At 40.7% G+C, this 13,645-nt stretch overlaps 1 protein-coding gene across 8 annotated transcripts in view; it reads right to left on the bottom strand.

Moving 5' to 3' along the window:
- arvcfb (ARVCF delta catenin family member b) overlaps positions 1 to 13,645 on the bottom strand; it is a 236,519-nt gene that overhangs the window by 47,442 nt on the left and 175,432 nt on the right. For all 8 annotated transcript variants that reach the window (XM_047341131.1, XM_047341128.1, XM_047341127.1 and 5 more), the window contains 3 exons: positions 8,573 to 8,756; positions 724 to 841; positions 381 to 552 (listed from right to left, as the gene is read on the bottom strand). In XM_047341131.1, coding sequence (XP_047197087.1) covers positions 381 to 552; positions 724 to 841; positions 8,573 to 8,756 — 474 coding nt within the window. The remainder of the gene's footprint in view (positions 1 to 380; positions 553 to 723; positions 842 to 8,572; positions 8,757 to 13,645) is intronic.

The following is a 13,645-nucleotide window of genomic DNA, read 5'->3' on the forward strand; positions in this document are numbered from 1 at the left end:
TAATCGTTCATTAATCGTAATCGAAGGTAAAAGTTTGAAATAATCGTGATATTGATTTGAAGTCATTTCGCCCTGCCCTAATGTCTCTGTAGTCGCTGTTTCAATATCGCTCTGCTGTCCGTAATTTCTTTTTACATTTTACCGTCATCAAAAATTTCAACGAGGAAAATGAGAACAATGAAAATAAAACAACCATCAACTTATATTGTGGCTAAGTTGCCTGTTGCACAATTAAAATTCACCATTTAAACATTTCTACTACTGTAAAAGAGAATGTGTTTTATTGGAGAGACAGACATCTCACTTTGGAGTTTTATAAACGTTTGATTCTGAATAGTGGTGATTCTGTTTCTTGTGTCTCCCTCCTCACTCAATCCCACCTTTGGCCTTCTTGCCTCCGAAGCAGCCGGCATCATCCTTCTTCTTCCTCTGGGGTCCCGCTGAGCCGGGGGCCTGCGGTGCTGATGGGTCCAGGAATTTTTCAGCGCCCGGCACCTCTTTGTGGACGTGGTAGGACAAGTTCCTCATAATACAAACACAGTTCTCCACGGACTAGGAGAAAAAAGACGCAGGGAAGTTAAAGTAAAACTGCATGTGTGTAAAATGAGGTCAGTGATTTCTATGTAAAAGACTCCATGTACTGAGGCCATGAACTGTACAGCTGTAAGCAGCATTAATATTAACTGTCATCTGTTTTATTGGATGAATCGTACGTTGTCTTACCTTATTGTCCATGTCTTTCTTCCCTACAGCTGATTGGAGAGCGTGCAGCAGGGCGTCCACCAATCCGTCACATTCCCTCAGTCTGCGCCGAGCCTCTGCTCCGTCTGAGCTGACATTTCTAGAGAAGTCACACACACACAGTGCATTAGTGAGCATGGGGGTCATCAGCAGGCCTAAAGTGTTGATCAGACGTTCAGGAGCTAATGTGATGCAAAACATAACAATTTTAGGAAGACTTTGAGGGACGTTTAGTGGTATTTACCATTCTGACTTGTGCCCAATATACAATAACATTAATAATAATATAACAACAAATGTAATAATATAGCAGCTTTTATATGAGGGTGCAGTTCAATGTGCTTCATGACAAAGTAAAGAAACAAAAAAAAAAGGCAAATAACAACAGGAGCAAATATTACACGATAATACCAAGCAATCAAATTAATAAAAAACAAAAGATGCAGCAACATATATACACAGTAAAATATACTGATGTGTGTTAGTTGATATTGATGTTTTTAACTGCAGTTGTCAAAAGTCAGTATTCGAGACATTACCTTACATTTAAACACTAAAACCTTTTAAAATCTGACAAACTGCTGATAATCTCCATTTGCCACTCATATTACAATGAATCTGAGTAGTATTATTGTTCCTACAACAACCACGGTTACTATTAATTTATGCATAGTGGCAATTTATTTTAAGTTCAAGGTAATTTAGTCATTACAATCATAAAAGTATTGTGATTAAATGTCAGGAACAAGGTATAAAATCAATGAAATATGATAATTTGTATGTTACATTAGTATCATCTCAGGTTTAGTGATTCTCAAGAAAAGCAAGAGTAATATGGCAAGTGTATAGAACAGATGAAATTGAATGGCAGATAAAAAAAAGTCAGATATCAGTTTAAACCCAACAAGTGATTTTGTGGGTTTGCATGTGACCCATGTCCTGTATCCTCCTGTTTTTTTTACCTTTTAAGTATTATGTAAGAAATCCTGACTACTTTAGAAATAATCTTAAGAGGAAAATGATGAACATAAATTTCATCTTCGGTATGAAGGGAAATGCCATGTGTGTTACATCAGCCAGCGCCCTGAGCACAGCAGAGCTGGTGCAGTCTTAGTGCGGCTGCCTGACTGACTGTGAAAGGCGAGGCTTTAAAGAGGGTTAAGGGAAAGCTGGGGCGGCCCGCTCCTCACCAGGGACTTCATTTATGAGGGCTTCCAACCCACATAATCCCATTAGCCGACCCCCAGTTAGTCCCGTGGAAGAGTGGCAGCCTTGCAGAGGTAAGCATAGTACTGTGTAGCTGTGTGGACTGCAACACATATCACATCCAACAATGTCACACACGTGGATGACTCGCTTCAACAACAAAGCGCACAACTGCACGACCATACTGCACTAAACCAAAATAACATTAGAATAATCCTTCTGTGTGCTCTAATTATTATTTAACAAATTCGAAGGGACATACAAGGCCACCTATTGACGAATAAAACTCTAACTACACACAGAAATACCGTATCTCTCTTACTTAACATCTTGTCATCTTCTTGGTAGAAGTATTTCTGTCTTTTCTCTATGAAGAGACTAGAGCCAGATCAATATCTCGGTTGGCTGATAAAAATATGCTAAACGACATATCAGTATAAACATTTATATTTGTAGATATGCACAGATAGGAAAATGTATATTTTACCAAAGAAACGATGCAGTAAAGATGTGTATCTATCTATGTTTACATTTTACAGATAAAATATTGATCTTCTTAAGTCAAGTTCAATATATTTTGTTGCATTTGTCCTCCTTTCATTTATAGTTATTTATGAGAAAGTTCACGGCTAAGCTTACATTTCTTTTCCATGAGGGTTTGATAATAACATCTTGAGAATCATTGCCAATTTATATATGAGCTTATCTGTGTGTATCAGAAATGTTATCAGCATCAGCCCCCAAAAAATCCATATCAGTTTGACTAGTGGAATATAACCAACCTACAACTCCTGCTAATTAAAACTCATATTCGGTGGAGACCTGGCAGACGGCACAGGCCATCTGCACACACTCATAAACCAAACCCATCCGTCTTCAGCTGTTGGAAAAACGGTCACCACCTTCCCTTTAAAGTGATCCAGAGGAGCGCCGCCTTGGATTTATTTGACAGGATGTGTTACGGGGGCAGACTGACAGAAGAATTTTATTGTCAGCTGTTTCATTTCAGGGGAGCAGTTGTCTTGGTGGAGGGTTTATGGATGGTGTGTCTGTCAGTGCAGACACTTAGGGAAGCAGCGGTTGTGTTATCTGATGGTGTAATATTCAGCTTCTAGTGTTGGCTGAGGTCTATAGATACTGATGATTACTGATACACCAGCAGTGTACCATCTGTTGTTGTAATACTGCACTTCCTCTCCAGGAGAGTAAACTGCTAATGTTATCAAACATGGAGACCTGAGCTGTTTGCATTCTTATCTTATTACATCAAGGCAAATCATGTGTCTTAAAGCACGTGAAAAAGAAGTCTGCAGTATGAGGTTATGCGGATGTGCAGGTGAGCAAGGATAATTGTGCAAATTGGATAAATCAGATTGTTTCTTTTGTAATGATGGTCCAAAGACACACTCACAGCACATCATGCAGTGATTGTGTTACCCACCTAGTGTTTCTTTAAGTATTGTGTTACCAAGTGACTCCTCTGTCATTTATCTGATTCGACCATTCAGGCTAACATCTCCAGTACTTCACTGTCTCCAACTGTTCAATATATTGAGCCATTTCAAAAACAGCAGATAACTTTGCTACCCATGACATTACTGACAAAACTAGAATGTGACTTAGGAGAGCGCACACCTCTGCCAAGGTGGAACAGTCCCTTTATGAGACCAAATGTAAATTCACTAGGTAATAGGTAAGTATGTGTACTAATATTTTGATTGGGGAAATAATACAATGACAAAATACCCCCCAAAAGGTACTGCAGTTTTAAGAGAAACAAGGGCATTCTCTTTTCTGTGGTAACCAAGTGCAGAAACAGAAGAGGGACACATTTCCTTGAAAGCACATGTACTTTTATCATTAACCAGCAAATAGTTAGATCTTTGTAAAAGAAAAAGTTTTTAGACAATTGTCACTGTGCTGTGCTTGTGTCCTTATCTCTAATGACAGAAAGAGAAACTAACTAAAACCCATTTTTTTGTGGCTTTACAACATTTCTTGCCTCATTATTTTTGGACTAGCGACGGTTGAGAGGTGCATTTTATTATTCGAAAGAGAATAAGCGCAGTTGCACATTCAGAGGTCCGTCTGTATCTGCACGAACACTAACAGCCTGTCACTGTGATCTGGATGTGTCTATAGTGTGTCTGCTTTATCAGATGAGGTGTGGGTGTGAAGGTCACTCTGAGTCATGTGGCCATCAGAGGACAATAGAGCAGCTGGGTGGAATAGACTGGAGCAGGACTGATGGAGACTGATGGAGATGGATGGAGACGTGGCTGACCTCTGCTATCGCACAGCAAGGTCAACGGCAACTCCGAGAGACCATATGCTTACCCAAGGGGTTGGTATTGATTCTGCCTTCATTTCTTATTCTTGTTCAGATCCTTGTGTGTGAAAAAAGAAAATGTTTTTTTTTCTCAAACACAAGTGGCTGAATAAAAAAGTGGCCTGCTGGCAGTGCTCTAAGAGACGTCAGGGGATCACACAGTAAACTGGATATTTGTACCAAATGTCATCGACAGAAAGATCAACATTGCCTTCCCCTGGGTCACAATTATAATCTATTGTGAACCAACATAATACTACATGAACTCTGGAAAATGTCCGCAAATTTCGGTCTGAACATTTTCCCCATGACCTTTACATTTGACCACCAAAATCGAATCAGTTCATCCTTGAGTCCAGGTGAATATTTGTATCGATTTTGAAGAAATTACCACAAGGCGATCTTGGGATATTGCATTCAAAGGAATGGGACAGACGGACAAACAGAAAACATAATGCCTCTGGCCACTGTCCAGACTTCAGTGCATGTCTGAAAGCAGCTGCTGTGTTTCCATCCACATGTGTTTGCTGTTGGACGTCTTAACATGTGATAATAGGTGATTCTGTAGCATTGAGACTATTAAGAAGGACTTTCCTGTCATGTTGCGATAGATTCCCTCTCCTATTGAATTATATCATCTTTGTGCAGTGACTTAATGTCACTAAATTATTAGTGATGCACATGGAAACCCAGCAGTTAATAATTGAGTCACAGCACATTTATCAAAAATGTAAGCTCCTGATACCCAACCTGGGTGTTCACCTCCATCCCAAAGCACGCACGCACTCACGCATGCACGCACACACGCGCACACACGCACACACACACAGCTTCCCTTCCACTAAGCCCACAGGGTAAACACTGTAAATAGTGGAGACTTTTATAATGAAACTATCCATGCCTTTATTGAGGTGTAAGCTGTGTCTCTGTTGGCACAAGTAAACAGATTCTCTCTGGCATCAGCGCTTTCTCCCCAGCGCACAAACCAAACTCTGCGTCTAGGCAACAGCGGGCTTGGTTGCAGTTACCATGGAGACGCACTCTCGTCAGCAGTGTCTGCATCAAGGGTTGAGGGGATGAGAGCAATGGGGAGATTTTGTGATGTGCGACAGCACTGAGATGAGTCTCCAGAGGTGATGAGGTTTGGATTCAGTATTTGGGGGGGATATAGGTGAAAAACATCCCGTTGAAAAGGAAAGATGGGGAATATGACAGATAATGAAAGACAACATGAGAGAAACAAGGAGAAGGAGGCTTCCCACTGTGGCCCTGATGTATAATTCCATGACTTCCCTTTGACTTTCCTCAGTTATATCAGAGCGTTATCAAATATTCCCTCTTGGTTCGTTAATGCTGATCTTCAACTCAGCAGAAAATTTTCTAAAATTACAAGCACATTTCCCCACTTTTGTGGCTGTGAATTTGAGTGTGTATGGTTGTTTGTCTCTGTATGTTGGGCCTGTGATACGCTGGCGACCTGTCCAGACTGAACCCCGCCTCTAGCCCAAAATGTCTTATAATTGGCTCATAAAATTGACCCTAAAAGGATAAGCGGCATAGATAACGAATGGATGGATGAAATTCTGCACATTGCAAACCTATCATCACAAAAGTATTTGTTTTTTGGACATAAACAAAATAAAGTGACCACACAAAGTCTAAATGAAGCCTCATTAACATAGTCACAGATGCTTTGAGAGCTCAGTGGTTCTCATGGGTAAACTCACAGCACGAACAGGGGAACATTGAACTGTCCTGATGGTATTGGAAGAAAAGAAACGTCATTTACAGATAAATAGAGGAAAGGACGTTTGATCCTATGCAGCTTCCTTTCATCCAGGCCACACTGCCTGCAAGAGTGGTGCATGACAACTGCACCCCAGATATGCTGCATGTCGTGGTCGTCTGTTGTTAACACAGGGAGCACGTCTGCTGCTGCAGCAGAGCTGCAATGTGAGGATTCTGGTATGATTACTGAATTTCCTTCAATAGAAGTATTGCTATACACGCAGCGTAGTGCCAGGAATCTATGGTATGAAACCATGAATCTTTCGGCCCTGCAACAACCTTGTTTAAACATACAAATGGATTTAGTCAACAGAAATGCAAGATGGCTTTTACTTTGAAAGGGTACCGGAAGTGTTGCAAATATTTTGTGACATATTTGACAGATGGGCATTGAAACTGTTGTGATAGATAGTATATTCAGTATATTACAGAATTCTAATTCCAAAAAACACTTGCTGGTATCTGTCCTAATTCTAAGTTGGTAACTCAGGGTGACCAGGCTTTTGCAACCAAGACACAGAGGCTCTGGAATCCCTTGCCTAAGCAGAATAGACTTGTGACTACTTTCTTATTTTTTTTTTTAAAACATTGCATAAACATTGTCTTACATTTTTTTTAATGTAAGACAAGTCATCTTTTTGTTTTGTTTTCTTCTGTTATTGCCATATATTTTGCAAAGCACTTTGTAACCTTGTATAGATCAGTGCTATAAAAATAAAGTTTTATTATTTGTATCATTCAGTTAGCCACTCTTCCTTATTTGGAACTGTTTGTACTGATACGGATGGACCTAATAGTATATGCTGATGTCCTCTGTAGGGCAGGATACTGCAGCAGGGCAGGTTCAGGCCGAACAATCATCATGTACGGTTCCTCTCTTATTTCAGCCAAGTGCAGTGTGACTGGTTTGCAAAGAGCATCAGGGCCTGAACAATTGCCGTCTTCTTCCACAGTAAGTGTATGTAAGGGGTTTAGACGAAGGTCCATTCCAGCTTTTATCTCAGACTATAGCCCTTCAGCAGACCTTCAGTTTTTAAAATAAATGGACCGGAAAGGGTCGGCTTAAGGGCCACGCGAGTCACACCACTTTAACAGCGAGGTATGTCGATGTGGAAATGGAGAGGTTAACACCATTGTGGATGTCTGACCTAAGCACAACTGAAAGTTTTAGATACTGTCGTTGAGAACAGAAGAGTGTGACACAGTCATTTGAGGTTCAGTGATGGGATGACTCTAGCTCACACAGAGGTTAATGATTCTCATCCCAGTTAGTGTTTGGATGTTGTCATAGCAACAAGAAGAAGAAGAGTAATTTCCTAAAATACTAAACAAATATACTGACTAGTCATGAGGCAATAATTTGCTCCGTGGACTCAAATTATCTTCACTTGCCCTCAACAAGCCTGAGACTGAATTCATTTGTGTGATTATTTAATTGTAACTCAATTAGTTTGCAGCTAATGTTGCTCATTGGCCCCATGATGGAGTGGTCACAAAGTAACGCAGAGAGACTTTTACGAATTCCCAAACTACAGTAGTAGTATGTCATAAACAGTTTTACGAGTCATCCAGAAAACCTGCCACACATACAGACCATGACAGAAAGAACTCAGCATCTGCCAGAAATCTGACACTGGCTCAGGGTTGACAGAAACAGTCTCATATATGTCACACCTGTCCCAAGCTACAACTGCTATCACAGTGAAAACAATCTTTAAAGACCATGTGTGTGGTTAAGGTCTCAACTTTAAACTCCAGGATGATCTCTGTAAGCTAGAATACACTTTAACCGAAATAAATCTGCCACCTGTCTCCACAATCTAGCCTAATATCTGGGTCCTTCCTGTTTTAAAAGTTGCTTTGTCCAACAGTGTGAGGTCCAGTATACAGGCTTCCATCTATGTAATAAAGGCAGCAAATAATTCCTAATACCTGTTATTTAAAGATATATGTTGTACTTCTTGTGTAAATTTATCATTTATTTGCTTTTTTGTTGAAATTCCTGCTGTAGACTTTCATAATCAGGGCACAGTCTGTGCAGGGCTGAGACTAATGATTATTTTCATGATCATTTATTCTGTCAATTTTACACACATATATTACGATCCAAATCGTAATATTCTTTTCCTCAAGGTACTTTACAGAGTCAGGACAGGACCTTAGAACATCAAAGACAGAAACCCAAGAGTTTTAATCATTCAGTTAATCAATTTGGCTGAATAATAAAAATGTGAAATCTTCAAATAGTTTTAATCCAACAATCAATCCAGAGATGTAGACCTAATTTTTAATTATGCCAAAAAGTAATCAAATCCATTTACTTAATGTAAGACTTGAACCGAAATACAGTTCTAAACTAGACTGGTTGCTTGGAGACAGTATACCTCCACCAAGGCTTACACCATATCTCGCCATGTTAAAAAAAGTGAAAAATAATGTGGGTCTTAACTTTCCACCAAGTTAAGACTCTATTAACAGATTTATAAGATATGTTTTAACTAAACCAACCTGAGGCAGCCAGAGGTGTTCTTGAAGACGGTGGTCCACTCTGCATCGCGCGGCTTCGAGTCCTCGTTTGGCTCGTGCTCCCACCCGGAGTGGGGAATAATGACCTCATTGGTCACGGTCTGCAGGCCGTGGTTGATGATCACCATCTTCAAGGGTTCATAGGACGACAGATTCCACAGGGTTCCTGTCGGGAAACAGAGGTGGAACAAGAATTATAGTTCAATTCAGACGATCGTGATGAGAAGAAAGAAACCGGCAGTAAACACAAGGAATGGGAAGAGAATGAAAGTGATATTGATAAAATATAATGGCAGCTGTACAGCAGCCAAACATATTGTAGCACAGACTGTAATAAAACCATTTTAGACTGGCACTAAACCAAATTTGAAAAAGAAAATGGAGCAAAATTGGTTGTTGATTTGCCAGACACGATATGAACTAGACATACAGAACATCATTGTAATACTTTTATTATCCTCCCAAGAGAGCGGAACTGAGCAGCACTGTGTTGTAATCAATACTGACTTTATATCAGCCATATGACTGTGAGCATAATAATGCCAGAGGGACAGTGAGGTTACATTACTCTTATGATGCTTTGTCTTTTATCAATGGATGCAGTAACATAACATTTAAATTCTGTAGATACACTGTGTGCGTGTATAGGATCAATGCAACTGTAACTATAACAGCTTTTCTGTTAACATAAACAACACAACTCAATTCTCTCCCAAACAACCCAAGCAGAAGAAAGAACATTTTCTCTTTACCTGCACCTCTCTAAAACGGGCAGCCTATTTTATATTTCTGCAAAAAAAACAACAGGTAATCCAAACTGAGCTGCGTGTGTGTATCCTGAGGATTCACAAAGAGAGAGGCAGGGAGACAGACTAAGCAGAGAGGAGGCCATTTCAGGCAGCGTAGCCGACCCAAACAAAAATGAAATGCTGCGTTAAAGCATCAGCATCAGATGATCTGGGACTCAGAGGCTGTGGAGCGAGACTTCCAGTCAGAGGAGAAAGTAAACTGTCACAGCAATAATTACAAAAAAAAGTTTCTGCCTTTATTAACACATCCCCCGGGTGTCTGAGACCCAAATGTGTCCTGAATGCATCCAGAGATCTGCTCACAAAAACCACATTCAGAGGTCGTCTGGAACGTATGTGGCCACATTCTTTTCGCTGTGTCGACACAAATGCATCCTGGGGGACATATACAAAGGACTGTCTCCTCAGCTGTCGTCTCCGACCTGCTACAGTTTCACAATCAAATCAATCTACAGTTCTCTGTGGCCTATGTGTTTATTTTTTTGTGGTCAGTGCCACAATATAAACACTGGACACCACAGAATGACTTGCATTCATTCATTCAATACCTCCTGGCTCTGCTCGCTCTCTTTCTACCGGTCTTGGTCGACCCGAAACACACACACACACACACACACACACACACACACACACACACACACACACACACACACACACACACACACACACACACACACACACACACACACACACACACACACACACACACACACACACACACACACACGTTTGTACAGCTAGGACATTCATTGGCATAATGCATTCCCTAGCCACCCTACCCTAACCATCCAAACTAAATGCTAACCCTAACCCTTAACCTGACCTAAACCTATTTCTAACCCTAACCCTTAAACCAAGTCTTAACCCCCAAACAGTCCATTAAAGGGGTCACAATGTGAGGACCGGCCAAAATGTCCTCACTTTCCCAAAATGTCCTCACTACAAGAGCACACGCACACACACACACACACACACACACACACACACACACACACACACACACACACACACACACACACACACACACACACACACACACACACACACACACACACACACACACACACACACACACACACACACACACACGGATATTAAAACACCCTGTTAAGGTCATGGTTTGGTTTGGTTTACAAAAAGATCCTGTTTGGGTTAAAACCTACTTCCTAAAGGTTATGGGACCGTCGTTGTCATGGTTACAATAATAAACACATGGTTAAGAAAACAACATGGAGTATCAGTTTCACAACCAATAACCCCAAACCTCCCGCTAACATGGACTATCGGTTTCACACAGGAAATGAACAGCAGTCACTCGTGCCAAAGTCCTGTGTTTTGTCTCAACCGAACCTCCCGCTGACATGGACTGTTGTGGGTAATAATCAGCTGGCAGGTTTATAGGGTAAGTCAGGATGATACTCTCAGAGTTTATGTTGAAAGACTTGGGACTTAAATTGTCTCTCTTAGTTCTATTTAGTTAATAATTACAGCAGAAGTTCTGGGGGATGCATACAGGAAGTATAATGTTGCTGTGGATTCTTCTGTGAGGTATGCTGAGGGCTACAACTTATATTTTGGTCAAATGGCACCATTCAAATTAATAGTAACCCTGGATGTGAAGAACACATTCACTGGATTACTTTGATGGTGAAAGAAACTTAAAGACATGATGATTCTCACACTGGTTCTGGATTTACAAGAAGCATTCTGTTTCTAATGCCTTTTCAGGCCCTTTCTAGAGGTGTACCCGTCATGAACATCAGAGTTAATTACATCGTGAGAAAGTGTCTCACAGAATTAAAAAAATATGTGCATCATATCTATGTGCTCTGATTTGATTAGGTTTTGACTCAAGGAGTATTTGAGGCAAATTGTGGTAATTGGGTGTTTTTATTTTATATTTCTTATTTAAACTACCATAATTGCCTCCATGAGCTGTGTGTCTGATACACTAGTGCTGTCTGTAGCTGTGGACTGTGTTTGAGTCAGTGGGCCGAACTTCTATAACTCTCCAGTGTCTTTAGACCACCAGCATACTCCCTCACCCCCAACGCATCCCTTCAACTCTCCCATGCTCCCCTTGGTGGAGTGCCTGGTCTAAAGTAAAAACAACCAGCAGCTGGAGCAGATTTTCCACGCACACATTCACATCGGCATGACCACACTTAAGTACTGAGAGACACATGCACTGTGCATATTTAAAAAATGCGCTGGTGCGCACACATGTACAGACACCCACGGTCTGTGATTCCCACTCGCCAGACAATAACAGACCATTAGCGGAGCAGTGAAACTGTCATTCTTCCTCACTCTGTTCTTTAAAACGGTTTCTGTACATTTTCCAGACGGTCAATATTTCCTCTGTAAAATCATGCTCTCTGCACACACAAAAAAGTCTCAGCAGACAGGCCCGCTCTAAAAATAACTCCAGTCCTTCTGGTGTGTTTGTGCCTGGAGAAAACTGGTTTCCTACGCCAAGCATTGGCAAAAAGAAAGAAAAAAAAACTCATTAGACTAATCCGCAAACTGTGTTATATTCTGTCTGGATGCGGTTTATGTCGTTTCTTCATCACATCTCTGCTGTGAGTGAAATATCAAACTAATCACCTCCATTCCCTCTGTGTTGGCGACTCGAGCAGCGTCCTGAGAAAACAAGGCGACCAGCATCTCAGTGGAAGGCTGTTACATGTGTGAGCTGAGCTGCGAGGCCACATGCACACACAAATCCCAGGTGTGATGCAGGATATTGAAGAGACTCTGAAGCCTCAGGGCAAACACATCATATTTATGGGACTTTAAAAGCGCTTGTGCGGGGAGTGATGAAATATTTTAGACAGTGTGGATGTTCTGCTGTAATGTTACTAAATCCTTGTATTTCTTACAGATGTCTACCGCTCACTGCACCTGATTCTCAGAGCTTGTTTTTTGTCCTGAGAGAAAATGCTGCCTCACAGACTACTTTCCCAGCAAAATGTCCCCAAAGCACAAAGCAACCAATATTCAGGTAATTACATTGTTGAATGAAGGCGGCTTTGATTTTGTGCTTCGGGAGTTTGCTGTAAATTTCTAAATTTAAAATTGATTTCTTTATTTAGAGGCATAAATTGGACAAAAACTCTGACTAAAGACATTACAGCAGTTTTCTGCCTATATTGCATATTGTCCTGTACTTATGGTTTAACCCACGTGTTTCTGTGTATAGATTTTATTTCTGTTTGCGATAAAGCTTGTGTTAGCTTCATGTAGACCTTACAATATCATGTCTACTTTTTGCACATGTAGGTGCTTTTGGTTGAAAATAAAAGGCAGCTCACACAAGCATTCCACTGAATACTATAAGAATAGTCCAATTATGAAGTTGTGTTAAGCTGTATTGCTCTAACGACAGTTTTCATACAAATCGTATAATGCGCTATGAAATAAGAAAAAATTACACGAATCATTAATATTGGATTTAAAAACAAGTTCTAGTAGCAATTAAAGACATAATTAAACTTGATGTGTGAAAATGTAGCAGTAGCACATTCAATGTATATTCATTTCAGCAGAAGAGAGACACAGTGTGACACTTTCTAATTTAATGCTAAAGAACTACTCAGCCCAATTATTCTCAAGTAGAAAGTTAATAATATGTGATGGTTTTGTTCAAAGGAGCGAGGGTGGCACAGTGGTACAGTGGTAAGCACTGTTGACTCATTGCAAGAAGGCTCTGGGTTCAAACAGCTGGGGTTTTACAATGTGGAGCTGCATGTTCTCCCCACGTCTGTTTGAGTTTTCTCTGAGTACTCCGATGTCCTCCCACACTCCAAAGACATGCAGATTTGATTGATTGGAAATTGCCCGTTGGTGTAAATGTTACTTAGTTCTGATGCTATGGGCCTGGATTGTCGGGGGATGCATGACACATAGAACTTCTCGCATTTATGTTAAACGCTGGTCTTTTCTCATCAATGTTGTAAATATATACGTGGCTCTCTCTGAAGTTTTCCGAGGTTTTCTGAGGTTTTCTTGTTTTCTTGTGTATTGATATGTCTGCCCTGTGATATGCTGGCGACCTCTCCAGGGTGTGCCCCGCCTCTCATCCAATGTCCGCTGGGATTGGCTCCTGTGCCCCCAAAGTATAAGTGGTATAGATAATGGATTCGTTCATAAGAGCAAAATATCTATTTTAGGAGGAAAAACACATCTTTGGCACTTATCGCCCCCCCATCTGAATTTAATTTACCACAGTGGTTTTTCTAAAATC

Source organism: Hippoglossus stenolepis, chromosome 9 (assembly GCF_022539355.2).
Source record: "Hippoglossus stenolepis isolate QCI-W04-F060 chromosome 9, HSTE1.2, whole genome shotgun sequence".
NCBI classification, from domain to species: domain Eukaryota; kingdom Metazoa; phylum Chordata; class Actinopteri; order Pleuronectiformes; family Pleuronectidae; genus Hippoglossus; species Hippoglossus stenolepis.